The following is a 27,507-nucleotide window of genomic DNA, read 5'->3' on the forward strand; positions in this document are numbered from 1 at the left end:
TTGGACCCACCAGTGGGTGCTGTAGCCTACAAAGAGAATCCCCAGAGTTCCCCTACCAGGCCCATTCCCAGCCCCAGGTCTTGTGGGTGCTGGGCAGGTAGTTCAACACAGCCTGGCATGACCTGCCCATAGGCTCAGCTGTCATTGGTGGCTGTTGCACCCTAGCCCAGCAGGCATAGGCCCACACCCTGTCCTGGTTCCAGTGCATTGCCAGTGGGTGCTGCAGCCTGGCCTAGCCTGGCCTGGCCCGTCTCCAGCCCCTGTTCTTGTGCTCCCCAGCAGATCTTTAGCCTAATAGGGGAGTTCCCCAAGTTTTCCTACCAGACCCACAAGCAGTCCCAGGTCTCATGCAAGCCTGCAGGTGTCAAGGCCCTGCTTGGTGTGGTCTGCTCTCAGTCCTGGCCTGTGCATGTACTGTTGGGTGCTGCAGTGTGGTCCAGCCAAACTCTCCCCAGTTCTTATCCCCCTGAGTGCCTGGCTTGGCCCATCACCACCCCTAGCTCTCGTGTAAACTGACAGGTGCTGCAGTCCCACAGGGGCAAACCTGCAAGTGCCCTACAGAATCTGACCCCAGATTCGGTTCTCTGGTGTTCTGGTGGGTGCTGCAGCCTAGCCTGTCATGGCCCAAGCCATGCGCTGACACAGGCGGGTACTGTGACCTAGCCCAACTGGGCGTGCCCTACAGCCCCAGCTTTCGCAGGCACTTTCTGGTGGCGAGCAATGCTACTCAGTCAGCCCAGGTCTCCCAAGTGGGTGGATGCCTTGGCCTGACCCAAACACACCCTCCAGTTTTTCCCTCTGAACTACCCCATCTTGGCTGCCTCGCCTACCTGTGAATGCAGTTGTCCTGTCCATGGACGCCCCGTACGTCACTCTGCCTCTGTCACATGTGCCCTCTGCCGCTCCCACCTGGAATGTATTATCCCAAGACCCTCTCGCACAGGCAGTCTGCACACCCCGCCTGAGGGCTGGAATGGCATGTCCTAACCCACCTTGCTCACCTTCCTCACATCTCTTAAAGAGGAAGGTGCAACTATGCCAGCACACTGGTGTAGTTAACACAAATTTGGCATTAACCAGGCCCAGAATGCCTGTAGCTATTGGCTGCTTTTCTCCCAGTAGTGTTGACACTTGCCTAGGTACAAGGCAACCCAGGCTATTGCCTGCAGCTAGGATGCTGTTTTTATCATTTTCTCTTGGTGTGTGTTAAACTTCAGCTCCTCTGTGAAACATGATTGCTCTGTAACCCTGGAGGAAGGTACTGAGAGGAACTTTCTAACGAGATGGGGCGCGTTCAGGGTGGTGTGGCCGTAGACGGGCACGGCTGGTGCAGGCGCTTCTTGTACCAGCATCCTGTATCCGAGCGCGGCTTCCTCCCGCTGCTCTGCGTGCAGGCACGCCTTCAGCTCACACGCCGAGAAGGCACTGGAAGCCAGCCCAAGTACTGGGGCGTCTGCTGCTGGTAGGGACCCACATGGAGGTGCTGGCCCTTGGCTTTGGCTCAGCCCAGCCGTTTGGGGAGTGAACCAGCAGTTAGAGCAACTCACTGATCTCTGTCCCTCTGCCTGTCAGAATAAGTAAACAGAGAAACCAGAGGGGAAGATTGAGGCAGGAAATTAAATGCAATCACAGGCTTTTTTTTGTCCTTGCCCTTGAGCAGGTGATGGAAAGTGAGGAGTTCATGTTGCTTCCGGCCAACCAACTCATTGATATAATATCTAGTGACGAGCTGAATGTCCGCAGTGAAGAGCAAGTGTTCAATGCAGTGATGGCCTGGGTCAAATACAGTATTCAGGAGCGGCGGCCGCAGCTACCCCAGGTAACGACGGGCATATTTTGTCCTGTGGAAAGGAAACGGCACTGTCGCTTGTACTGTGAAGGAGTCCATCTGTTTCCAAAGAGCGACAGGAGGTTGGAGACGTATGCATCGCGTGGCCTTGTGAGCTTGCTCTGTGCAACCCTGTGTTTGGGGACGGTTCTGCCTCTCAGCTGTGGCACAGCTCAAAGCCTGTGAATGAAGAGAAGCCAGGCTGCTGCTTGCCCTGTGGAGGGAGCCCTGCTGCGTGATTCTCATCCCTGGAACTCAGAAGTCCTGCCACGCTTTGAAGAGTAAAGGGGCACGTTGGGACAGAAGTCGGCACTGGGCGACAGGTTCACGGCCCTGCCTGTGGTGCACAGGGGATACCTTCCAGCACATTCTTCCAGCGGAAGCCATGAATAGTTCCTAAGCCTATATATATTTTGCTGTATATATTCCTATGATAAAGTTTAACTTATAAATTACATAGAATAAAACATTAGCAGTAACTAATAATAAGTTAAAAGTATAATAGTACAATATCAAAAGTTATTTAAAACTTAACAGTTTCCCAAATTGGGCTGTAATTGACCACAAGTAACTAGAACTCAGGAGGAGGGTGGTTTGTGATAGTCTGACAGTTTAATGGGTTCTTCTTCTGGATTACTAATCCATTTCAGTCCACTTCTACCAGAGTTTATACCAGATTACTGAAAGCTTAAAGCATTTAGAATAACAATAGTATGTTTGCAATTTTCTGATTATGCTACATTACTGAGTTGCACATTCCTTGTTTGTCGTGTTCAGGCAGAGCTCAGGCAGCGGCCGGGTCACACACTTCCCGATGGTCGCGCGTGCGTCTCACAGTGCGTGTTCTCTTGCAGGTGCTCCAGCACGTCCGCCTGCCTCTGCTTAGCCCCAAGTTCCTGGTGGGCACGGTGGGTTCCGACCCCCTCATCAAAAGTGATGAAGAATGCAGGTATGAGCGACGTTGGCTGGGAAAAATAAATTAGCCATTCCGCCTTGTTCTTCCTTTCCTTATTTGGGTTGCTGAGATCAAGGCAGTGTGTGACGGGTTTTTGTTCTGGGCGAGGGTTTAGAAGAGGAAAAGGCTGAAGAGAACCACACTTCCCAGTAGTGTTGTGGTGCCTCTTGGCATACAGGGACAAAGAAGGAGATTTCTGAGGTGTTAATGCAAGCTTGAGTTTGAAGATGGTTCCTTTTCCCTCCCCCTCCCAGGGATAAGTAGAACGAGGGAGGACTTTCTTCCATCATATCAAGTGTGGATTGGAACTAGCCTTGTCTTCTAAGGCTAGGGACTGAGTTGAGACCTGCCACCTCCTGACCTGAAAGAGCAGAATAAAGCAGTTGCTAAACATGGTATCAACAACTTGAAAGGCAGGTTAGTAGATCTTACATTCCTGCCATTGTCCCCAAATGGCACAATAGCCAGGGTGGCTGAACCCGGAAACCCAGCTCAGCCTCCGGGGTTCCACGGGGAGCAGACGCCACGCCCTGGGGTCTCTTCCCTGCCCTTGACGCCATCAGCAGAGCGGCTGCCATGGGAGCAATGCTGCTGTGACGGGCATGTGACGGGCAGCAGCTTAGCACGCTGTGCTCCTCGGCAGGTTTCCACAGAGCCAGAAGTGTATATTCAGAAAAAGGGGACATAACTGTTCTAGACTGGCATAGTCTATAACATAGTCATATGAAAAATTTAATGATTTCCCAATTTTATAGTTTTTCAGATTTTGTTTCAAATGTGAAATCGTCTGGCATTAAGTTTTCCTCCAGCATATTTCAAATAGAAAAGTGAAAAAGTCAGTACTATAATTTTTTTTTTTTAAGATTTATTTATTATTTATTGGAAAGGCAGATAAACAGAGAAATGTTCCATTCACTGGTTCACTCCCCAGTGACTGCAATGGCCGGAGGCGAGCCTGTCTGATCCAAAGTCAGGAGCTTCTTCCGGGTCTCCCACACAGGGGCAGGGCCCCCAGGCTTTGGACCGTCCTCGACTGCCTTCCCAAGCCACAAGCAGGGAGCTGGATGGGAAGTGGAGCCGCCAAGACACAAACCGGTATCCTTATGGGATCCCGGGCGTTCAAGGCAAGGACTTTAGCCACTAGACTACTGCACCGGGACCAATACTTACAGTTCTTTAAACGTCATAAACCTTTAATCCTTCCTTGGTTATTAAAGAAATTTGGAATTCTCTCCATCAACTGATGGACGCGTGAAGGAAGTGTGGTATACATGCGTGATGGGATGCTGTTCAAGCCCTTGGAAAGAAGGACCTCTTGTCATTTGTGACAACATGGATCAGACTGGGAGACCTTATGTTAAGGTGATTAAACCTGGCATGCACCTGTATCAGAATGCCTGGGTGACAGGAGGTGATGGCTCAAGGAGCCGCGTCCCTGCAGCGCACATAGGAGACGCGAGTGGGGCCCCAGCTGCCCAGTTGGGCCTGCGCTGGCCTGGTTGCTGCAGATGTCGGGGAAGTCAGCCAGTGGATCCAAGATCTCCATATCTGTTTCTCTCTGTCTTTAAAATAAATAATGACTAGGAAGCAGAGAAGATAATTCACAAGAACTGATGGGATGACTGTAGAGGATGATACTGTGTTATATATTTTTAAAAACTGGGAGAAATGGGCCCAGCACAGTAGCCCAGTGGCTAAAGTCCTTGCCTTGCATGCGCTGGGATCCCATATGGTCGCTGGTTCGTATCCCGGCTGCTCCACTTCCCATCCAGCACCCCACCTGTGGCCTGGGAAAGCAGTCAAGGACGGTCCAAAGCCTGGGGACCCTGCACCCCTGTGTGGGAGACCTGGAAGAAGCTCCTGGGTTTGGATTGGCTCAGCTCGGGCCATTGCAGCCACTTGGGGAATGAACCAGTGGGTGCAAGATCTCTGTATGTCCTCTTTGTAAATCTGACTTTCCAAGAAAAATAAATCTTAAAAAAAAAAAAATGGGAGAAAGGGTTTCTAATTTTTTCCAGAAAGGAATTATAAATGTTTGGCAAGAGCTGTGCCTACTCTGATTTTCATTTTACAAAGCAGGAAAAACACATAATGTATCATATGATTTTAGGTTTAGATCAGAGGTGGCGCATGTAGAGTCGGTCGCTCACTCTTCTTGATGTGTGTATTTTGAAAGCCAGTCAGCCAGACAGAAATCTTCCATCTGTCAATTTGCCTCCAAAATTCCTACATGGCTAGGGATGGACCAACCCCGAGAGCCTAGAAACAGTCCAGGCCTCCCGTATGGGCCACAGAAACCCAAGAGCGTGAGCCATCCCCCCGCTGCCTTCCACGTATCCAGTAACAGGAAGCGGGAATAAAGAGAGAATCTCACGTACATACTCTGATCCCCAAGTGGTACCAAATGCCACCACTCACGTCGCTTGTAAAAGCAGACCCAAGGAAGGCGTGTGCCTGACTGTGGGGATGCTGACTGGGACACCCTTGGGCCCCATCCAGGTCTGCACTCTGTTGGTGTTTCCAGTTTTCTGTTCTTAGCACTCTGGGGGCGCAGCAGGCGACGGCTGACGTCATGGAATGGCTGACGTCAAGTGGGAGATCTGGCTTGAAGTCTTAGCTCCTGGCTTCAGCCTGGCCCCAGCCCTAGGTTAGAAAGTGCATTCTTGGGTCATGCCTGGGTCTATACCAAGCAGGAATAAATGAACGGTTTGGAGCATTAGCAGAAGTGAAAGCATAGGGTGGTTCAGGAAAACCTTTCACAATTGGGGGAGGACGGGGCAATAACAGTTTGCACTACTCAGTCATTGAGTGTCGTAAAAGAGTCAAACAGGGAGGCTGACATTGTCGTAAAAAAGAAAATTCAGGTGCTTTGGCAAAGCATGTCAAGCCACTGCCTGTGGTGCTCAATCCGTGTTCCGTACGCACACCAGTTGGAGTCCAGCATGATCCTCCTGTGGTCCAGCTCCCTGCTGACCACCGGGAAAAGCAGTGGAAGATGCCTGCAGCGCCTGAGCCCCTGCAACCAGGTGGAGACCCCTGGCAGCTCTGGCCTGTGGGCCGTTTGGGGAGTGAATCAGCAGATAGTCATGATAGAGGGAGATCAGCTGGGGGAGGGAGACTCCCCGAGCCTAGGGAGCTGCAGCATGGAAAATGTAGAAATTAAATATACAGGAAAATCTCTGTCTCTCTTCTTCTCTGTTACTCTGCTATTGAAATAAATAAATCTTTTTATTTAAAGGCTCAAATAATTACACATGCCAGTAGTTTGTTTACGATACTGTATTTAACAGGCATAATTACCAGGTTCTTAAAGTGTCTTAATTAAAAAGAAAAAAAATGTTTTCCTCAGTGGATTTGTTAATACTAAACCATTCAGAGAGCAAATTAATATTAGGCCACAGTACAGTATTCTTTTTAGGAATTCAATTTTAGATACAGTTTTATAACTACAGTTGATGTAGCAGGTAGCTGGTGGTTCTGCCTGTGCACTGCTTTTCCGTATCCTGCAGGACCTGATGGGTGGATGGATGGATGGATATAGATAGATCGATGGATCTATCTAGATATGCGCAGGCTGGTGATCTAATTGTAAGTGTTCCCCATAGGAGATTGCTGATTCTAAGTGTGTTTGATGTTAGCCTAATTTTCACTGAGATGTGAGATCACAATGAAAATACCGGTTAGTTCCCAACTCACAGCAGGACTGGCAGACCGCTTTCCTGTCCGGCTCAGTTTCAATGGTTGGTGTGATTTCAGTTGACTTACGCTGGCTCCCCCTCCACCGCGTGTTATCCCTAAGCGGCGTTGGGGCTTGGCTAGCAGGGTCTCTGGACATTTGGAGTAAAGACAGCATTTCTGTTTTCTGCAGAGACTTGGTGGATGAGGCCAAGAACTACCTGCTGCTGCCTCAGGAGCGACCCCTGATGCAGGGCCCCCGGACGAGGCCGCGCAAGCCCATCCGCTGCGGGGAGGTGCTGTTCGCAGGTGGGCGTCCGCGTGCGCGGTGGCCGAGGGACTGGCATTGGAATAATCATTGGAAAAACTGGAATATTTACTGTCATAAAGAATATAACAAGATCATTTTGGGACTGGCTTATTTCACTAAGCGTACTAGTCTCCAGCTGAGAACTCAGGGTAGCAACCATGTGTCAAAATATTCTATTTTGTTGACAAGCCCAAACTTTGAAACATTTGGACACCTAATTAATATATTGTTCTTCGAATTCATTCATTTATTCTGTTTTGGAAGTGTAATGCCAATTGATCATACCATAAAACAAAAGATAAGCCACTTTGCAGTTTAGTTCTTAGCCATTATCTAACAGTTAACATTCTTACGTAGATTCAGTCGGGCAGTGAATGTTCGGTGGAAATGCATCAATTTCCATGCAATGTGCAAGTTACCTCACAGTTACACCATTTCCCAGGTAACCCAGGTGGAGCCCCCAAACAACTCTGTGGTATTGTGTTCCTACTGTCAACCTCTGAACCATTGAGATCTTTGTATTTTAAGTGCTTCAGTTCTGTCCATGTAAAGTCAGCTCCCTGTTCAAATGAGTAACTACATTTTCATAGTTCAGTAAAACTTCTTCCTTGTTGGGCAGCCCTCGCTGAAACACCTGAAACTGTTTGCGCTTTGTCAGCACTCGGGGGTTCCAGGCTTTGAATGTTTGGATTGGGTGCTCAGCCGGCGCTCTGTGCAGATGTTCCAAAGCCCAGCTGCGTTTCAGATGGGGCACACTCAACCCACAGTAGTTTATTCTTTAAAACTTTTTCTTGGGAGGGGAGGGACATGCGGTGGCAGACAAGATGGCTGCGTTGGCTGCACAGGACGGGAGCAGTGGTGGCGGAGGCGGTGCTGGGGCTGGTGGTGGTCCCAGCGGCGGGACAAGTAGTGGCCGCAGCGGCTTGTTGGATAAGTGGAAGATTGATGATAAACCTGTAAAAATTGATAAGTGGGATGGATCAGCAGTGAACCTCTCTGGATGATTCCGCCAAAAAGGTGCTTCTGGAAAAGTATAAGTATGTGGAGAATTTTGGCTTAATTGACAGTCGCCTTACCACCCGTACGATCTCCTGCTTCTTTGCAATAGTGGCTTTGATCGGGATTACATCCACCCATTTCCGGAGTCCAAGCCCGTTTTGGCCTTGTGCGTCATGTCCTATTTTGTGATGAGGGGGATTCTTACTATTTATACCTCATATGAGGAGAAGAGCATGTTTCTCGTGGCCCACGGGGAAGATTCTACAGGAATGGATCCTGTTGATGTTTGGCAGTTGTCCTCCAGTCTCAAAAGGTTCGATGACAAATGCACCCTGAAGCTGACTTTCATCAGTGGAGGAACAAAGCAGGAACAGGAAGCTGAATGCACCAAGTCCATTGCTAAGTTTTTGACCACAGTGGAACGCTGGTCATGGGTGCATATGAACCTGAGATAGCCAGGCTCCAGAACAGCCTTGCCACAGAAAGAAAAATAAAATCACCAACTCTAGAAGTGGCCCAGTTTATGCTGGCTCATGCTGAATTACCCAGTGGGTGGAGGGAAGAAACAACATAAAATGGGTAAAGTAAGAGTGTTAAAAATGTTCCTGTTGTGGGGCTGGGGTGGCTAGACAGAGAGGCACCCTACAGCATCCGTGAGGGATCGATAGTTGAGCTGGTTAGATGGAACTAAGCTTTAATACCCATTGACGTGTACAAGAGCCAAATGGGATGTGGGACAGACTGGACTAGTCTGCTATACATACTGGCAAACCAGGGTGGAGAGCAGGCCTGTTGGGGGTTATTGAGGGTCGCTCTGACTAGGCAGCAGCTTCCACTGGTTTATGTGAAGGCCAAGTATGTGCTAGGCAGAACCAGGCTGGATGCAACACCCATTGGTTCCACTGAAAGTTGGGGCTGAAAACAGAACCAACCCAGCAAATGCAACTACTAGCTGATCAGGGCAATGGACCGTGCCAGGTCCTGTACTTGCTAGTACATACAAGAATCTGGTCTGGGAATACTTCAGACGAAGTTTCTTTGGGGATCTCCCCAATCGAATGCAGACTCAGAACCCTAACACAGAAGACAGAACAAGTCAATCAACCACCTCAGCTCTGTGTTGGCAGCGAAATACTGGGCATACAGAGACTCCGTGATGGATTATGTCAATCAGTGAATTCTTCAGCGACCTCATCGTGCTTGGAATGGTGAGATTAGCAGCAATTCATAGCTGTTGAACTATCAAAACCACTTGAGCAAGAATCTCTGAGCATGCCCCACGTCCGGGGCCTGGGGTGGGTGGGAAACTGGGTGGGGCTTCTCCCTCAGTATCCCCCTTTACCTCAGATACATGAAGGAAACAATATGGAAATGATAGTCTTACCCACTTTCCTGTAGCCCTTGAACCTTTTTACCCTAATTAACTATATAAAGATTGTCAAAAATATAATAAAAAACAAAATGTTCCTGTTGTGTCCTGAGAACTTAGTCCTTTCTGGATAACTAGAATTTTCTAGCGCAGACATGAGAAGTTGTAGCTCTGGTGTCTAGCTGTAGCCTATTCGGTCTGCTGATCATATTATTTTATTTGCTTTTCTGGAAAAGCATTTTTGCTAAAAACCGTGCAGACTTTTTCCTTTGTACTTATATAGTATAGCTTTGTGCCATGCAGCATTTGAAGACTCAGTTTTTAAAACCTGTTAACCCCTTGGTGACTTTGTTAATTCCTGTTTCAACAGCTGTTTGAGAATTCAGGATACAACTTCTTGTGTATGACAGCTTTCCTTCACACACCATTTTTGTGGGGGTGTGTGTCTGACTAGGGGAGAATTTGAAAAATATATAGCATTTTAATTTGTTTAAAACAGAAAAAAAAAAACGTTTTTCTTTCACATCCTGACTCATGGGAGCCACCGCCAGCTTCGCTCTCTTATGCAAGCTCTGGGGCTCTGGGGCGGCTCACTTGAGGGGCCGTCTCGGACTGTGCACATCCTTTGGTCCCAAGGGCAGGTGGGGGCGGGGAGGGAAAGGCCCTGTGCTGGTGGGCCTGGGGTCGAGCACTTGTGGGTGGAGGAGTAAGTTCGCAGGCCAGCATGCGTGTCAGAGGACCAGGTCTGAGGACCCTTGTGTGACGTTGGGTCCCTGGTGGGCAGGGAGAGCTCCAAGCCAGCAGGCCACCCCACAAGAAAATTGGGTTTGGGAAGACCTGGCTGTGTGCTCCTGGGGAAAGGAACTGTGGATTTCACAGGGAAGGGGTTATGGGATATGTGGGAAAGAAGACTGCTAAAGGGAGTATGTTGCAGGTGAGGAATGACTTCCACTGAAAAGGTGACTGTCCTTGCAGGTAGCAAGGGGACTAAGACCAAGCAGTTTGGAGGAGGGAAGCTGGAGAAGCTTTTTGGGTCAGACCAGTGCACCTGCCTACATGGGAGACCTTAGCTAGTTAGCATGGGCTAGTTAGCATTGACCACTGCTGACTGCCACCCACCGGTGTACACTAAAGCTAGAGCTGGGGGCCTGCCTGGTTGGGCTAGATCACAGTACACACCACTGTGTCAAAATGGGACCGGTAGCATCAGGCTGTGCCGTGACACTAACCAGCACGCTAGAGAGCCAGGTCTAGCGGCAGATTCTGTGGAACTGTAATATCTGTTGGTTTGCTCTAGAGCTGCAAACAGACTGTAGTAACGGACTGAGCTAGACCATGACCATTGAACTCCCTGACACTCATGGGTACTGGGATTGGGAACGGACTAGGCAGGTCCAGGCTGCAGCAACCGTAGGTGCAGCCAGGAATAAGATGTGGGGCTGACCAGACCATGACATCTAGCAGCACACACACACAGCCCAAGACAGAGGGGCCAAACTATGCTGGGTAAGGGCCTAGCTCCCGCTGGCACACATGAAATCTAGGTCTGGGAGTGGGCCTGGTGGGGGAACTTGGAGAACTTCCTTGGTGGGCTGTAGCTCCCACTGGTGAGGACATGATTCAGGCCTGGGTGTTGGTCAGGCTGGGCAAGGCTGCTATACTTGTCGACTATGTGTGAGTTGCTTGTGTGGGGGGTGGGAGTGGACTGGGACAGGCCAGGCCAAACCTTAGCACATTGGCATATGCAGGAGGCAGAATGGAGTGCAGGCCATGCTGGGATAGGCTATCACACCTACTGGCATACATGAAAGCCAGGGATGGGAGAAGACTGGGCAGGACAAAGCTATAGCACCCACAAGTTCAAGAGCTGGGCCTGGGCGCGCACCAGCCAGGCCAGGCTGCAGCACATGATGGCAAAGGTCAAGACAGGATGGTCTATGCCAGGCTGAATCAGAGCAATCACTGGCATACACAAGTTCTGTGGTTGGGAGCTAAGGGGATACCCCAGCTGAGTTGTAATTCCCACTGGTGAGTAGAAGAGCCAAAATGGGGGCAGCAAACAGCACTGGACAGGACTGCAGTGTACCTCGGCATGGATGTAGACTAGGTCTGGGGTTGCCAAACTGGGCTAGGCTCCAGCACCTGCTGGTGCTTGCGAGAGCCAGGGTGCATGTAGAATGGGCTGGGGTAAGTGTTGGCACCCACTGAACCATGCAAGAGCAAAGTCTGGGGGAGGATCAGGAAGGGCTGGTTGGACAAGGCCACTATATACATGGCAGGACAGCAGATAGGCCAAGTCATTCTGGGCTAAAAACCCACTGGTGTGTGCCATGTCTGCCCCTGGGAGGTAAGTTGATAGAGGAGCTTGGGGAACTCCTCTGTCAGGACCCAGTCCCTACAGGTGAGTACAAGAACCAAGGCAAGGAGCAGGCCAGACCAAGCCAGGTGACAGTACCTGCTGGAGTACATGTGGTCAGGTCTGTTGGTGGGCCAGGCTGGGCCAGTTCATTGCACCCCCTGGCAGATCTGAGAACCAAAGGGGTGCAAGACCGGCCAGTTGGGGCTGAAACACCAACCAATTCACATTGTTTCTGGGACTGGGGTAATTCTAGGCTGGGCTAGACTACAGCACCCAGCAGTGCTTGGGGAGATGAGGCAAGCCATGCCAGACTGGGCAACAGCACCCATCAGCACACATAGGACCTTGGGTGGATGGGGTGAGTCCACTAGGGTGTCAGCAGATGCTCCCTTGCTGGGTGACTGCTCCTGCTGGTAAGCATGAGAATTGCAACCTGGGGCAGACCAGGTTAGGCAGGTCTGCAACACCATTGGTCTGCATGTGGGCTGGCTTATGGGGAGAGCTAAGCTGGGCCAAGCGACTATCCACTAGTGTGTGCATGAGCCGGAGTTAAGTGCAAGCTAATCAGGCTTTGCCACAGCATCAGCTGGCAAGTGCTGGGTTGGGGGGCAAGTCCTGTCAGGCTAGACTGCAGAACTACCTGGAAAGTATAAGATCTGGGACTGGGAGTGGGCCTAGTAGGGAAATTGTGGGCACTCCAGCTCCCACTGGTGAGCATAAGAACCAGGGCTAAGGGTAGACCTGGCTAGACAGGCGGTAGCACTGACCAGCATACGTGTAGCAGGATAATGGGGTCCGTTGCGCTGAGCTAGGCTGTAGCTCCCATTGGTATATATAAAAGCCGAATGGGGCGTGGGTCAGACCAGACCAGTCTGTTGCACATAGCAGAGCATGGAGAGCAGAACAAATTGAACAACTACTGTAGCCAAGCATTGGTGAATGGAGACTCTAAGATGGACTAGGTCAGCCAGCGGTCCTTGGGAGCATTTCCTCATCCTTGGATCAGCGACGTTGACATTATGTCAGAACTTTAGAAACCTCTGGAGCAGAACCCTCAAAGCATGCTCCACATCGGGGACCCTGGGATGACAGCTCCCGTCAGATGAAGCAGCTGCTGCTTCCTGTTACACTCTGACAGTATGGCAGGATCATGAGCTGGCAGGTGACACATTTTCAGTATGTGACTCTTGACAAAGATCCCTTTTGCCTGTTCTGATAGGACCATAATGTTAATGCAGCCACACTTTGCCGTACTAGTAAGCCAATAGGATTGGATCAGTTTCACGATCACACACTCTTAACTATTGATCTCAGAATGGCATATTGCCAATTTGGCGTCCAGTTCATCCTCTGCTATTATTGTTAATGATTGGAGAGTAAGAGTAATTTTTTTTCTTTAATATTCATTTATTCATTAATTACATTGCATTACATGACACAATTTCATAGGTACTGGGATTTCCCCCCCTTCACCCCAAACCCTTCCCCCATCATGAATTCCTTCACCTTGATGCATAACCACAGCTCAAGTTCCGTTGAGATTCCCTAATTAAAAGTTTACACCATACAGAGTCCAGCATCCCACTTGTCCAGTTCAAGTTCAACGGCCTCTTAGGGAGGCCCTCTCAGGTTTGTAGGCAGAGCCAGCAGAGCGTCACCTCGATCAATTAGAAGCACCAACATATCATCAGCAACAGTCCAGGTATGATGAGGCTGGTGCAGAGTCCACTGATTGACGTAGTCCATCTTAGGGTTTCCCCTTGTCCAGTTTTCCGCTGCAAGCATAAAGCTGAGGTGGTTGATTCATCTACTCCATTTTCCATCTTTTTTTGATTAATGCTTTGATTCCTCCATTTTGTTCAGGGGAATCCCCCTAAAAAAAACTTTGAGGCATTCCCAGTCCAGGCTCCTACATGTACTATTAGTAAGCACAGTGCCCGCCACCGTCCACCACTCCGATCAGCAGCTGGTTGTAACCCCTGGGTTGGTTCTCTTCTGAGCCCCGACCTCTATTGGAACCAATGAGTATCGCATCTCTCCCCGGCTCTGCCCATCACACTCTCGTCCCTCACCTAAACCAGTGGGAGGAGTGCTGGTCGGGTGTTGCATTCCCTACTGGCACAGGCCATTTCACCTTGGCATTTTGTGTTTTGTACTGTTTTTTTTTTTATCGCAACAGTAAGAGTAATTTCCAGTTTATCTGGATTCTAGACTGAGTAACAGTCTTATCAGAGTAGGCACTCAGTGAAGAATAATTAAACATTAGTGAGATAATAGCACTGACCCACCCTGATTGATGGAAACGAAAAACACAAAGCGCATGTCAATAGCTGTAGTAAATTATAAATACTGCCTTCTTTATGAGAGATAACCCAGTTTTATAATTTTTTTTCTAATTATAAAATTGTGTAGGCAATACAGAAATTTTGATTAATGCTGGTATTTATTTTCCTTGCTTTTTCTTTTTATCTTGTTCAGATCTAAGCTTAACTGGCATAACTTTAATCTTGTCTCATTTGTCTCTGCTTAAAAGTAAAACTTCCGGGGCCCGGCACGATAGTGTAGTGGTTAAAGTCCTCGCCTTGCACACGCTGGGATCCCATATGGTCGCTGGTTCTAATCACGGCAGCCCCGCTTCCCATCCAGCTATCTGCTTGTGGCCTGGGAAAGCAGTCGAGGACGGCCCAAAGCTTTGGGATGCTGCACCTACGTTGGAGACCCAGATGAGCTCCTGGCTCCTGGCTTCACATTGACTCAGCACCAGCAGTGGCAGCCACTTGGGGAGAGAACCATCAGAGGGAAGATCTTCCTTTCTGTCTCTCCTCCTCTCTGTATATCCGCCTTTTCAATAAAAATAAATAAATCTTAAAAAAAAAAAAAGGTAAAAATTCGGGCCTGGCACTGAAGTCCTCACCTTGCATGTGCCAACATCCCATATGGGCACCAGTTCTAATCCCAGCAGCTCCACTTCCCATCCAGCTCCCTGCTTGTGGCCTGGGAAAGTGGCCGAGGACGGCCCAAAGCTTGGAACCCTGCACTTGCTTGGGAGACCCGGAGGAGGCTCCTTTTGGATCGGCACAGCTCCAGCCGCTGCAGCCACTGGGGAGTGAATCATCGGACAGAAGATCTTCCTCTCTGTCTCTCCTGCTCTCTATATATCTAACCGTCTAATAAAAATAAATCTGTTTTTTTAAAGTAAGTCTTCAGCTTGTATTAGTATTTATTGCAGTTTTGTTTCAAACATCTTTGAGATGCAAAGTCCCTCATTCTCACTTAACCCTGGATATGCAGATCCTCCTACTGTCTTTATCACTCGGTGGAAGTAAGCATTTCAGGCTAAGTTTAGGTCTACAGCCAAGCAGCTCTCCATGGCATCTCACTAATGTGGGCATCTTCATTTCTTGTCTTTGCTGTTGCTTCCCTTAAGCTTCTTGTTGCTTAGCGTTTTCCTAGAATTAGAGTTTACGGGTGTCTGTGATTGTTTAGTTTTTAGAGTTAGTAGCTCAAAACTTAAACCTAGATACTTTCTGGAAGTTGCTTTCTTTAGGGTAGCGTTTTTTAACCAAATCTGCCTGAAGTAATTGGAAATAACATCTCATATACATGAAACTGTGTGTCCACTCAAAGGCCGCAAGCGTAAGAGTGTTTTGGGGGGTGGCAGGGTGGGCACAATTACTCTGTTAGTTTACTCAGTCTGCAATAACAAAATACTCAAGAATGATGTTTAAATTATTTTTCACTTATTTAGGTTATTCACTCGTTTTTGGTTTTTAAGATTTATTTATTTTTACTTCAAAGAATTAGAGAAAGAATTAGAAAGAATTAGAGAACGGGGGAAATCCTCCATCGCTGGTTCACTTCCCACATGGCTGCAACAACCAGAGCTGAGCCGGTACAAAGCTGAGAGCCGGGGCTTCCTCCTGGGACTTCCTCCTGGGACTCCACATGCTGCAGGGGCGCAGGGACCGGGGCCATCCTCCACTGCCTTCCCAAGCCATCATCAGGGAGCTCGCCTGGAAGTAGGGCAGTTGGGACTCAAACCAGCATCAGAATGGGATGTTGGCACCTCAGGGAGAGGATTAGCATTCAATGCCACTGGGCCAGCTTTTATATTTTTTCTTATACTTCTGGAGACTATAGGTCCAAAATCAAGTCCCAGCCAGTCCGTTTCTGAAGCAGATTCTCCTGGCTTGTAGACGGTGCCTTCTTGTTGTGTCCACAAGAGAGGAGACAGAGGGGCAAGCAGTGGGGAGGACCAGCACAGGGCCAGGGCCCACGGTGCCTCTTCTCAGGAATTGACTGAATTAGGTTCCCGCCCTTACGGCATCACCTAAACTGTTTACGTCCTTAGAGGTCCCATCTCGGAGAACAGCCTAGGGATTGCAGCATGGACATGGACATGGGCCCAGTGCCATGGCCTAGCGGCTAGAGTCCTCGCCTTGAACGCACCTGGATCCCATATGGGCGCTCGCCGGTTCTAATCCCGGCAGCCCCACTTCCCATCCAGCTCCCTGCTTGTGGCCTGGGAAAGCAGTCGAGGATGGCCCAAAGCCTTGGGACCCTGTACCCGCATGGGAGACCTGGAAGAGCTCCTGACTCCTGGCTTCAGATTGGCTCAGCACCGGCCATTGCGGTCACTTGGGGAGTGAATCATTGGACGGAAGATCTTCCTCTCTGTCTCTTCTGCTCTCTGTATATCTGACTTTGCAATAGAATAAAATAAATCTTTTTAAAAAATAAGAATTTTTGTGCTGCTTTAGTCCCAGGACTCCTGTTAAGAGGTCATGAATAAGCAATCCAAAATCCATCCCCCTATACTTTAGTAGCATTTCCATTTGTCTAGTGCTGCGTCCAAGGTCACAGTGAGCGCAGTCGTACTTGACTTTAGCCTCCACGGTCACCGCTCAGTCCACACGTGGCTCATCCACGGTCATCCGCTCAGTCCACACGTGGCTCATCCACGGTCACCCGCTCAGTCCACACGTGGCTCATCCACGGTCACCTGCGCAGTCCACACGTGGCTCATCCACGGTTACTGGGAGTGAGCCGCGGCTTAGCACATCTTCTGCATCACTTCCTTTTCTTCCTCAGTTGGTGGTTGGTGCAGTGGAGACGCCATTTCCAGCGTGGAAAGATACGACCCCCAGACGAACGAGTGGCGCATGGTGGCTTCAATGAGCAAGAGGCGGTGTGGGGTTGGGGTGAGCGTCCTCGATGACCTGCTGTATGCAGTAGGCGGCCACGACGGGTCTTCTTACCTCAATAGTGTAGAAAGGTAAGTCAGGATGAGTGGCGGTGTCCTCTGAAATAGATGTGGCTTGAGTCTGACGCTAGGTGGCAGCCTAGACCGTGGAGCGTGACAAACAGATCCTTGGTAATATGTTGTCCACTTCTTTCCCCTGGATTCTGCCCATCTCTGTGCGTAGAACTGTGCTGCCTCCGAGTTCTGCTACCCCCTGGCTTTCTTCTCTTCCTAAATGTATGCTTGCTTCTCTCTTGTCCTAGAATATCTCTACTGTTTTTGTTAAAGATTGTTTTATCTACTTATTTTTATTGGAAAGGCAAATTCACAGAGAAAGAGAGAGAGATCTTCCATCCACTGGTTTACTCCCCTCGTAGCCTCAAGAGCCGGAGCTGAGCCAATCTGAAGCCAGGAGTCAGGAGCTCTTCCGGGTGTCCCACGTGGGTGCAGGATCCCAAGGCTTTGGGCTATCCTCAACTGCTTTCCCAGGCCACAAGCAGGGAGCTGGATGGGAAGTGGAGCTGCCGGGATTAGAACCAACACCCATATGGGATCCTGGCATGTGCAAGGTGAGGACTTGAGCCACTAAGCTACCACGCCAGGCCCTAGCTCTATCCTTGTAAGACTTGCATATCCTGCAAGACTCAGTCCACACGTGGCTCATCCACGGTCATGAATAATCCCTACCTAAAGCCTTCTGAGTGCCCCCTTTCCCTCGTATCTGTCACAGTGCTGACACATGGAAACCTTACAGTGACTTAGGTGTGAACAGCCCCCTGTTCTCCGACGCCCTCCTCTTTTCAGCTCCGTTGTCTTCCAGTGATCCTTGGGTTTTGTAAGGTGCATCTCTGAAGTTCTGCGTCCGCCTACAGTCAAGTCCCAGCAGTACCCGTGTGCAGCTGGAAAGCAGCGAGGCTCGGTCCCACAGACGGGGGCGGGGCGGGCACCTCGAGGGGACGCCCGCTCCGTGTTGCCCGTTCTGGAATCATGTAAAAGCAATTCAGATTTTCTGACAGAATAAGTAAATATTTTAAGGAAATGTAAGCAGAAATGGCTACGTCTTCATTGCACTGAAGCGTATATATGCCAAACTGTGTGTAATGCAGCTGAGTGGACACACAGAAGCAGATCTGTAGGAATTTTAACTTATAGTCATTTGAAAATAAAAACGGTGAAAAACAGTGAAATGCCGCTTTAAGCAAGAACTTATAAAAAAAAAGGCAACAAATCCAAGAAAATAAAAAGAATATCAGTGAAAAGCAAAACAAAAAAACATAAGCAGAAAAAATAGTAAAAAAAAAAAAAAACAAAAAGGATCAGTGGAAAGAACAGATAAGGTTGTGAAAATCAAAATTGGTGCAGCTGCAAAAAGAATAATTTAATAGTTTTTTTAAGTGAAAATGAATGTATTCTTTGCCCCAGTGATTTGAGTCCTTATTCACTTGCACAGGGAGAATTATGCACAAGAATACTGCTCTCAGTAGAAGCAGTCAGAACAAACATGGATAGGAGCGTGATGAAATGTCTTATCACGTGCAGTGTAATAGCTCAAACGAAAAACCTAGTACAGCTAGTACAGTTTTTCTATAAATCTCAAAATATGTTGAGGGAAGAAGCAATGCCTACTGTGTGGTTACATTTTAGAAAATATGCGTGCGAGTATATATGTGGGTGCATGCATACTCATTTAAGGGGGCTTTCCTGGGCCCGGCATCGTAGCCTAGCAGCTGAATTTCTTGGCCTTGCATGTGCCGGGATCCCATTTGGGCACCAGTTTTAATCCTGAAGGCCCCGCTTCCCATCCAGCTCCCTGCTTGTGGCCTGGGAAAGCAGTTGAGGTCGGCCCAAAGCCTTGGGACCTTGCACCCCTGTGGGAGACCTGGAAGCAGCTCCTGACTCCTGGCTTCGGATTGGCTCAGCTCCAGCCATTGCAGTCACTTGGGGAGTAAACCAGTGGATGGAAGATCTTCCTCTCTGTGTATCTGCCTTTGCAATAAAAATTTAAGAAAATAAATGTTTTTTTTTTTTTTAAAGAAAGAAATCTTTAAAAAATAATGATAAATAAATAAAGGTGTTTTGCTGAAAAGTCAAAATAGAGGCGTGGCGTGGTAACATAGACAGCTAATCCTCACCTGTGAGACTGGCCTCCCATGTGGGCACTGTTTTCTGTCCCAGCTACTCCACTTGCCATCCGGCTTTCCAACTCTGTCCTGGGAAAGCAGCGAAAATGGCTCAAGTTCTTGGACTGCTGCACCCCTGTGGGAGATGCGGGAAACCTGAAAGAAGCTCCTGGCTCCTGGCTTGGGCCTGGCTCAGCTCCGGCTGTTGTGGCCACTTGGGAGTGAACCAGCCAATGGGAGACCTCTATGTCTTTCCCTCCTCTCTGTAATTCTGCCTTTCAAAGAATAAATGAAATAAAATATTTAAATATGTTCATATATAACATTATATACACATGAATTTCAAAGTTAAAAGCCAATTCAATTTGCATAGATTTTTAATTATTAATCAACCCTCGTTTAAGGGAAATAGCGCATATGAGTCCCTCAGTTGGGGATATATACTGTAGCCAAGCTTCCTTGGTAGAACACGGGCTCTACTCTGAATGTGTTCCTTGCAGGTATGACCCCAAAACAAACCAGTGGAGCAGCGATGTGGCCCCGACCAGCACCTGCAGGACGAGCGTTGGCGTGGCCGTGCTGGGCGGCTTTCTGTATGCTGTGGGCGGCCAGGATGGCGTGTCTTGCCTCAACATTGTCGAGAGGTGATTTCTTAAATTCCTTTTCAAGTTCTTTTTCAGTGACGTAAAGGACAGTTTTAAGGTAACAATTGCAGCTAACTTTAAAACACTAAGCGAGCCACCACTGTTCAGTGAATTTGCCATAGACTTTTAGGAAGAAGTTTTCGATCGATCCAGAAAGATTACAAATATTTAACTAGTTTTTTAAATTGATTTTTAATTGACAACTAAAATTCTATATATTGATGAGAAACAGCTTGTTTCAAAATATGTGTATGTTGTGAAATGAGTCAATCAGGCTAACAAGCATTATCTCACATGTTTACCACTGTTTTGTGACGGGGACACCCGAAATCTATTGTGACACACTGTTTTTCAGATGTGTAATAATTGTTATTCACCACAGTCATGTTGTTGTACATTATATCTTGGAACGTATCCTTGCTGCCTAAATGCTGCATCCCTTGAGCTGCAGCCAGCCCCCAGTGCAGTTAACGCTGGTTGTGCGTGATATCACGCGGCCCTTGTCTTTCTCTTCTTAGCTTGGTTCACTTAGTGTATTGACTTGTGCATCCATCCGTATTGTTGCAAAGAACAGCGTTTCATTGTAGTTCCTGTGTGTGTGCCATGATGTCTATCAGTTTGTCTGCTGACAGAAGCCTTGTGGCTTCAGTTTCTTAGCCGCTTGAGCAGTCTGACAATGCGCGCAGGAGTGCAGGGCTCTCCTCCACAGCTGCATTGCATCTGTCTGGCTCTGCCCGTGGCAGGGTTCCTGCATCATGTGGTAGATCTGCTTTTATTTTTTAAGGAGCTTCCGTACTGTTTGCCACAAAGGCTTGGCCAATTTGCATTCCTACCAGTAGTGTGTAGATTCCCTTTTTTCTTACCAGCAGTTATAATCTCTTTTATAGTCACCAATCTAAATAGCTAATCCAGTAGCCAGCTCACTGTACGTGAGGAGGCAGCGTGCTTGGTTTTGACTCACGTTTTCCTGAGGTTAACCGTATTGCGCATTTTTCCTGTTCTTGCTAGTCACTCGTGTCTTCCTTTGAGGAAGGTCTGTTTAGATACACTCATTTTTTTTTTGCTTGTATTGTTTGCTTTCTTACACTATTTGTTTGAATCATTGTTGTGGCTCTTAAGACCTTATCAGAAGTATGACTTGCAAGTACCCCCTGTCATTCTGTGTCTTCACTGTGTGGTTCCCTTGCTATACAGAAGGCTCTAGTTTGACAACGCTGCGTTCGTCAGGCTGTGCTTTGGGCATTTGCTGCCAAAGAACTCTGCTCCCATCCAGTTGTCAGTGTCTGCCCTGGGTTTTGTTTCAGGGCTCCAGGCTGGGGTCTCGTAAACAGCTCTCTGATCACGCCGTCTCGGCCTGTGCCTTATGCAGGACAGGGGGATCATGCTTCCGCATGTGGATGTCACATTTCCAGTAGCGTCCGTTGAAGACTGTCCCTTTTTTTTTTTTAAGATTTATTTATTACAAAGTCAGATATAGAGAGAGGAAGAGAGACAGAGAGGAAGATTCACTCCCCAAGTGAGCCGCGACGGGCCGGTGCGCGCCGATCCGAAGCCGGGAACCTGGAACCTCTTCTGGGTCTCCCATGTAGGTGCAGGGTTCCAAGGCATTGGGCCGTCCTCGACTGCTTTCCCAGGCCACAAGCAGGGAGCTGGATGGGAAGTAGAGCTTCCGGGATTAGAACCGGCATCCATATGGGATCCCAGTGCATTCAAGGCGAGGACTTTAGCCCCTAGGCCACGCTGCCGGGCCCGACTGTCCCTTTTCTTAAAGATTGATTGATTCAGGTATTTGAAAAGGAAGAGTCAGAGTGAACGCTCCAGCCAGTTGGCGGCCTGCTGCTTTGCTCTTTTGCTCCAAATTGCTCAGGTCTTTTTTGTCTCCATACAGATTTCAGCAGTGTGTGTTAGTATAGAGAAAAGTGTCAGTGGTGTTTCAGTCGGGATTGCATTAGATCTACAAATAGCTGTGGGAGTTTAGTTAGTTTAGGATTATTGATTCTTCCAGTTCATCAGTAAAGAATGTGTTTCCATTTCTTCATGTTCTCATCAAGTTCTTCCATCAATGTTTTCATTGTAGAGGTCTTTCTCCTCTTTTGTTAAACTTTATTCCTAGATTAAAGATGTGTGTGTGTATATGGTTGGTTCGTTGGTTGGTTGGTTTGAAAGGCGGTGAAGAGAACAATAAAGAGACCTGCTATCCACTGGTTCACTTCCTGAGTGACCACATCAGCTGGGGCTGGCCAGACTGATCTAGAAGCCAGGGACCCATTGTGATCTCCAGGGACCCAAGTAATTGGGTCATTTTCTGCTTACCTAGGTCCACCATCAGGAAGCTGGATCGGAAGCAGACAGCTGCGACTTGACCTAGCACTCGGGTATGGGACGCCAGCATTGCAAGCTGCAGCTTAACCCTGTGTGCCACAAAATTGGCCCCTATTCTTAGGTTTGTCCACTTTGGTAGTTTTTGGAAGTGGGATTGCTCTTTTCATATCATTTTCAGCTCATTTGTTATTGTTATTAGTATGTAATACTAATGACTTATATACACTGACTGTACTGTAAAACCTAGGTAGTACCAACAGCTTTCTCTTGGTGTCTTTGGACTTTCTGTGTATAAGGTCTTGTCACCTGGGACAGGCATTCAACACAGGATTCCGTGTCCGAGGTTGGAGCGGCTGGATCCAGTGTCTGGTTCCGGCTCCCGATGCCAGGCTCCTGGCCCCTCATGGGAGACCGGATGGACTGTCCAGCTCGCATTGTGTGCACTGGGAAAGTGAGCCCGAAAGTGAGATCTGTTTACCTCTGTGCCTGTGAAACAAATTTATTAAGATCATGTCATCTGCAAACACAGTTTGACTTCTTTTCAAATGTAGGCACACATTCTTTCTCTTGCCCAACTGCTCTGGCTAGAACTTCCAGTACTGTGTTGAAGGAGAGTGGTGAAGTGGTGAAAGTAGGTGTCCTTTTCCGTAAATTCGAAAGCCGGCAGTTTCTCCCTGCTGGGTGGGATAGCAGCTGCTAACTTCTCGTAGATGCCCCTTACCATGTTGAATGTGTTTTTCTGTACCTAGTGCTTCAGGGTTTTTATCATATAGGGATGTTGAGTTTTACCAAGTCCTTTTCTGTATCTGTTGAGACAATTGTATGATTTGTGTCTTTCGTCCTGTCAGTGTGGAATGTGAACCTTGGCTGCCGGTCTTGCACCGTCCTCCTGTCCCTGGGCTGAGTCCTCCTGCACGGCGGGGTCCTCAGTGAGCTCTCTGATGTGTTGAGTTCAGCTGGCTTGTTCTGTTGAGGGTTTTTACATCTGTGCTTATGAAGGATCTGGCCTGGGGCTTCCTCTTTTGGTTGTGTTCTTGTCGGGTTTTACTAACAGTGTAATGCTGGCTGCATATGACAGCTTTGGAAAAATTCTGTTTTGAATAATTTAAGAATTCAATTTTTAAGTGTTTTGAAGGATTTTGCAGTGAAACCGTCTGTTCTTGGGCTTTTTTTCTTCTTCTAGTAAGAGACTTTTTAATTACTACTCAGTGTTATTTTTGGATTTTTTTTTAAATACTTATGTACTTGTTCGTTTACGTGAAAGGCAAGAAAGAAATCAGGTTCACTCCCCAAATGCCAACAGCAGCCACGACCGCACCAGCTGAGAGCCTTGAACCCGGTGTTGATTCACCGTGTGGGTGTCAAAAGTCCAGATGCTTGGGCTGTCACGTGCTGCTTCCCAAAGTCACGTGAGCAGGCGTCTGAACTGAGAGCAGAGCCGCAGCAAGCAGCACTCGCCCACTGAGCCGGCTAGGCACGCTGGCTCGGCGTTCTGTTCATGGTTCACGCTTGGTTAAGTAGATGCGCCTAGTTTATCCCTGTCTTGTTTCTGTGAGATTTGAGGCGACATGATCACTCCTATTAGCAATCTTACTGTTGGGTCAGTTGTGTTGTGTTCCTTTTATCTCTGATTTTATGCACTTGAGTCTTTTGTTTTTTCATCTAGCTAATGGTTTGTCAATTCCATGAATCTTTTCAAAGAAACTACTCTTTTTTCCATTGTTTTTAAAATGAATTTACTTTAGTCATAGGATGATTAACTCATGCTATGACTTTTATTATTCTAATTTGGGGTTTGATGTTGCTTTTCTGTTTGAGACCTTTCACTTTGTTGATTTTTTTCATCTTTGTATCTTATTTAAGAGGAAGAAAGAGAGTACCAATCTTCTGGCTCACTCCCCAAATGCCCATAGCCGTCAGAAGTGCCAGGCTGAAGCCAGGGGCCCAGAGCTCCGTGCACGTGTGCGGCGGCAGGACGCTGGCTCAGGGTGGAGCAGCCGGAGTGGGGAGCAGCGGCTGACCACGGATGCCAATGTCACAGGCCGAGGCTCAACCCGCCGTGCCACACTGCTCACCCTACCATGTGCTCTCAAAACCAGAATAGCCGATCCATGCACAGTTGAGGGGATAAATCAGAAGTCAGTCTCACTAGCGCCGTTTTTTTAAGATTTAATTTATTTTTATTGCAAAATCAGATGTACAGAGAGGAGGAGAGACAAAGAGGAAGGTCTTCTGTCCATTGATTCACTCCCCAAGCAGCTGCAACGACCAGAGCTGAGCCAATCCGAAGCCAGGAGTTAGGAGCTTCTTCAGGTCTCCCACACGGGTGCAGGGTCCCAAGGCTTTGGGCCGTCCTAGACTGCTTTCCCAGGCCACAGGCAGGGAGCTGGATGGGAAGCGGGGCCACCAGGATTAGAACCGATGGCCATAAGGGATCCTGGCACGTTCAAGGCAAGGACTTTAGCCACTAAGCTACTGCGCTGGGCCCTCATGCGTGCCATTTTAATATTTGTTTCCTAGTGTTTTGTAGTTGTTTTAGTCCATTAGTGAGTCTTGATGTATGGTTACATGGAGGGTTACAAACACCTTCTTTAGATTATAATAAGTTATTTTGAATTTACAGCAAGATCATTATAGACAAGGAAGGAGGAAAAGTAAAAAGATAAGAAACCCTACTAAAGAATTTACACTTGTACTTCTTTCCAAATTTTGATTTATTGATGTTCCATTTTTCTGTGTTACTTTTAACATTTTTAAAATATGATAATCTCTTCTTTTTTATTGTTTGTTGATTTTTATTGGAAAGGCAGATTTACAGAGAGAAGGAGGCAGGAAGGTCTGTCCTCAGAGTCTCGCACGTGTCCAGCGTCACAGGGCCATCGTCTGCCCCTTCCCTAGGCCTTAGCATCTGGGAGCTGCATCGTTAGTGGGTTAGCCAACAGCCAGGGGCGCCAGTGCTGCAGGGGGATCAGCCAGCTGAGTCACTGCACAGGGCAATGTACAAATTATAGGTGTGGGTTTTTTTTCTAGTTTTCATGGTAGATATTTGATTGGTTTATATACCATGTTTATGGATTTTTGAAAGTAATGATTTTTAAATTAGTTAATTTATTTTTTAATATTGATTTTGAATTTTTGAATTATGTGGTACAGTTTCATATAGAATGGGATTCCCCCTCAAAATCCCACCCCACGATGGATTTTCCCCATTTGACTACAGTGGAATAGCACTTCATAAGAAATCACAAAAATTTTTTTAAAGATTTATTTATTTATTTTTATTACAAAGTCAGATACACAGAGAAGGAGAGACAGAAAGGAAGATCTTCCATCCAGTGATTCACTCCCCAAGTAAGCGCAATGGCTGGTGCTGCACCGATCCGAAGCTGGGAACCAGGACCTCTTCTGGGTCTCCCACATGGGTGCAGGGTCCCAAGGCATTGGACCGTCCTCGACTGCTTTCCCAGGCCACAAGCAGGGAGCTGGATGGGAAGTGGAGCTGCTGGGATTAGAACCGGCGCCCATATGGGATCCCGGCATGTTCAAGGTGAGGACTTTAGCCGCCAGGCCACGCCTCCAGGCCCCCAAATCACACATTTTTGAATTATTTCATCATTTGTATCTCCATGAATCCTTCAATCTATTCAGTTCCTCTTTTTTAATTACATATATATTTTTATCTCTTTATTTTTGACAATCTTTACCTGGTTAAGTAGGGCACAAATGTTCAAGGGCTACAGGAAAGTGGTTAAGACTGTTATTTCCACATGCTGTGATTTTTCTGTATCTGAGGTAAATGGGGAGATAAAGAGAGAAGCCCCACCCAGCCTCCCACCCACCCCAGGTCCCTGATGTGGGGCATGCTCCAAGGGTCTTGCTCAAGTAGTTTTGATAGTTCGTTATGAATTGCTGCCAGTCTCGCCATTCCAAGCATGATGAAGTTGCTGCAGAATCCACTGATTGACATAGTCCACCTTAGAGTCTCTGTTTGCCCAGGTTTTCACTGATTGTGCTGTCCATTGCTCCATCTGAGCCTCTGAGGAGTTGTCCAGGCTCCTCCATCAGAACCTCTCCCAGTGCCAGATTTGGCACATGCCGGGGGGTCTATGAGCCGGCCCTACTCAGTTCACTTCCTGTCCTAGCAGGAACAGTGGCCTTTCCTTGCTGGCCTTTAACCCATTCTGGTTCTTACTGTTAGATGTTTCAGCCCAGCCAAGGCTCATCCATACCCAGACACTGCTCACACATGGCTCAGTAGGGGTTGAGACCTAGCCTAGTCCATCCTACATCCACCCTGGTCCTCCAGAGCACCAGATGGTGCTGAATCTAGCCCGGCTTGGTGTAGCCAGTTCCAGTCCACACTTGTGCCAGGGGAGACTACAGCCATATCCAGATCAGAACGCAGCCCCCACGCCAGCCCCTGTGCTCCTCAGTATAAACTCCAACCCAGCTAGGGTGTCCCCTTAGCTCCTCAATTGGGTCTGTTCCCAGCCAAAGATCGCACGCATACCAGTGGTTGCTCTGACTCAACTTGGCAAAGTACCTCACCCATCTTGGACTTAGATGCTGATAAATCACAATTCTGTCAGTCTCTTATTTAAGTGTACCCCGACATTGCTGGCACAGACAATGTCAGACAGTCCAGCATCCCATTGTCGACACATGTCCAGCAGTTTCATTGGGAGTCCATTTTTTGTCTGGAAGCAGGAATGAATGTTGCATTATACCCTCACATATGGATATGGATATGGTAGACCCCAGCACTCCATTACTATATATATTTCCATAATTGAGAAGCCATGAAACCAGGTCAACAACTGGTATGAGTTAAAACAACAGCCACAACATCAACAACAAATTACAGCACCATGAAAAAATGGGTCACTGAGTAACCAACACATGGGTGAGAAAAAGGAAACGTAAAAGTTGAAACACATGGGATGCAGCCACAAAAAAAACCAGTATTAATTGGATTATTGAAATTACACTTTCCATGCTGGTTTCCTTATATAAGAGAGAACATGTGGTATTTTTTTTTTTTTTTTTTTAGATTTTATTATTATTGGAAAGCCGGATATACAGAGAGGAGGAGAGACAGAGAGGAAGATCTTCCATCCGATGTTTCACTCCCCAAGTGAGCCGCAACGGGCCGGTGCACGCCGATCCAAAGCCGGGAACCTGGAACCTCTTCCAGGTCTCCCACGTGGGTGCAGGGTCCCAATGCATTGGGCCGTCCTCAACTGCCTTCCCAGGCCACAAGCAGGGAGCTGGATGGGAAGTGGAGCTGCCGGGATTAGAACCGGCGCCCATATGGGATCCCAGGGCGTTCAAGGCGAGGACTTTAGCCGCTAGGCCACGCCGCCGGGCCCAAACATGTGGTATTTGTTCTTTTGTGATTGACTCATTTCACTGAACATAATGGTCTCTAGTTGGGACCACCTAGTTTTTTTTTTTTTATTCATTAATTACATTGTATTACATGACACAATTTCATAGGTACTGGGATTCTCCCCCCCCTCACCCCTAACCCTTCCCCCATGGTGAATTCCTTCACCTTGATGCATAACCACAGCTCAGGTTCTGTTGGGATTCCCTAATTACAGGCTCACACCATACAGAGTCCAGCATCCCACTGTCCAGTCAAGTTCAGCGGCCTCTTAGGGAGGCCCTCTCAGGTTTGAAGG

At 48.0% G+C, this 27,507-nt stretch overlaps 1 protein-coding gene and 1 pseudogene across 1 annotated transcript in view; both read left to right on the top strand.

Annotated features, from left to right (window-relative positions):
* Positions 1 to 27,507, top strand: part of KLHL20 (kelch like family member 20) — a 56,735-nt gene that overhangs the window by 18,043 nt on the left and 11,185 nt on the right. Inside the window, exons 4-8 of the mRNA XM_004596283.4 lie at positions 1,661 to 1,819; positions 2,683 to 2,777; positions 6,652 to 6,767; positions 16,587 to 16,770; positions 19,358 to 19,501. Of these exons, the coding sequence (XP_004596340.1) occupies positions 1,661 to 1,819; positions 2,683 to 2,777; positions 6,652 to 6,767; positions 16,587 to 16,770; positions 19,358 to 19,501 (698 nt within the window). The remainder of the gene's footprint in view (positions 1 to 1,660; positions 1,820 to 2,682; positions 2,778 to 6,651; positions 6,768 to 16,586; positions 16,771 to 19,357; positions 19,502 to 27,507) is intronic.
* On the top strand, positions 7,593 to 8,398 carry LOC105942401 (signal peptidase complex subunit 2-like; annotated as a pseudogene).

Source organism: Ochotona princeps, chromosome 2 (genome assembly GCF_030435755.1).
Source record: "Ochotona princeps isolate mOchPri1 chromosome 2, mOchPri1.hap1, whole genome shotgun sequence".
Classification (NCBI taxonomy): Eukaryota; Metazoa; Chordata; class Mammalia; order Lagomorpha; family Ochotonidae; genus Ochotona; species Ochotona princeps.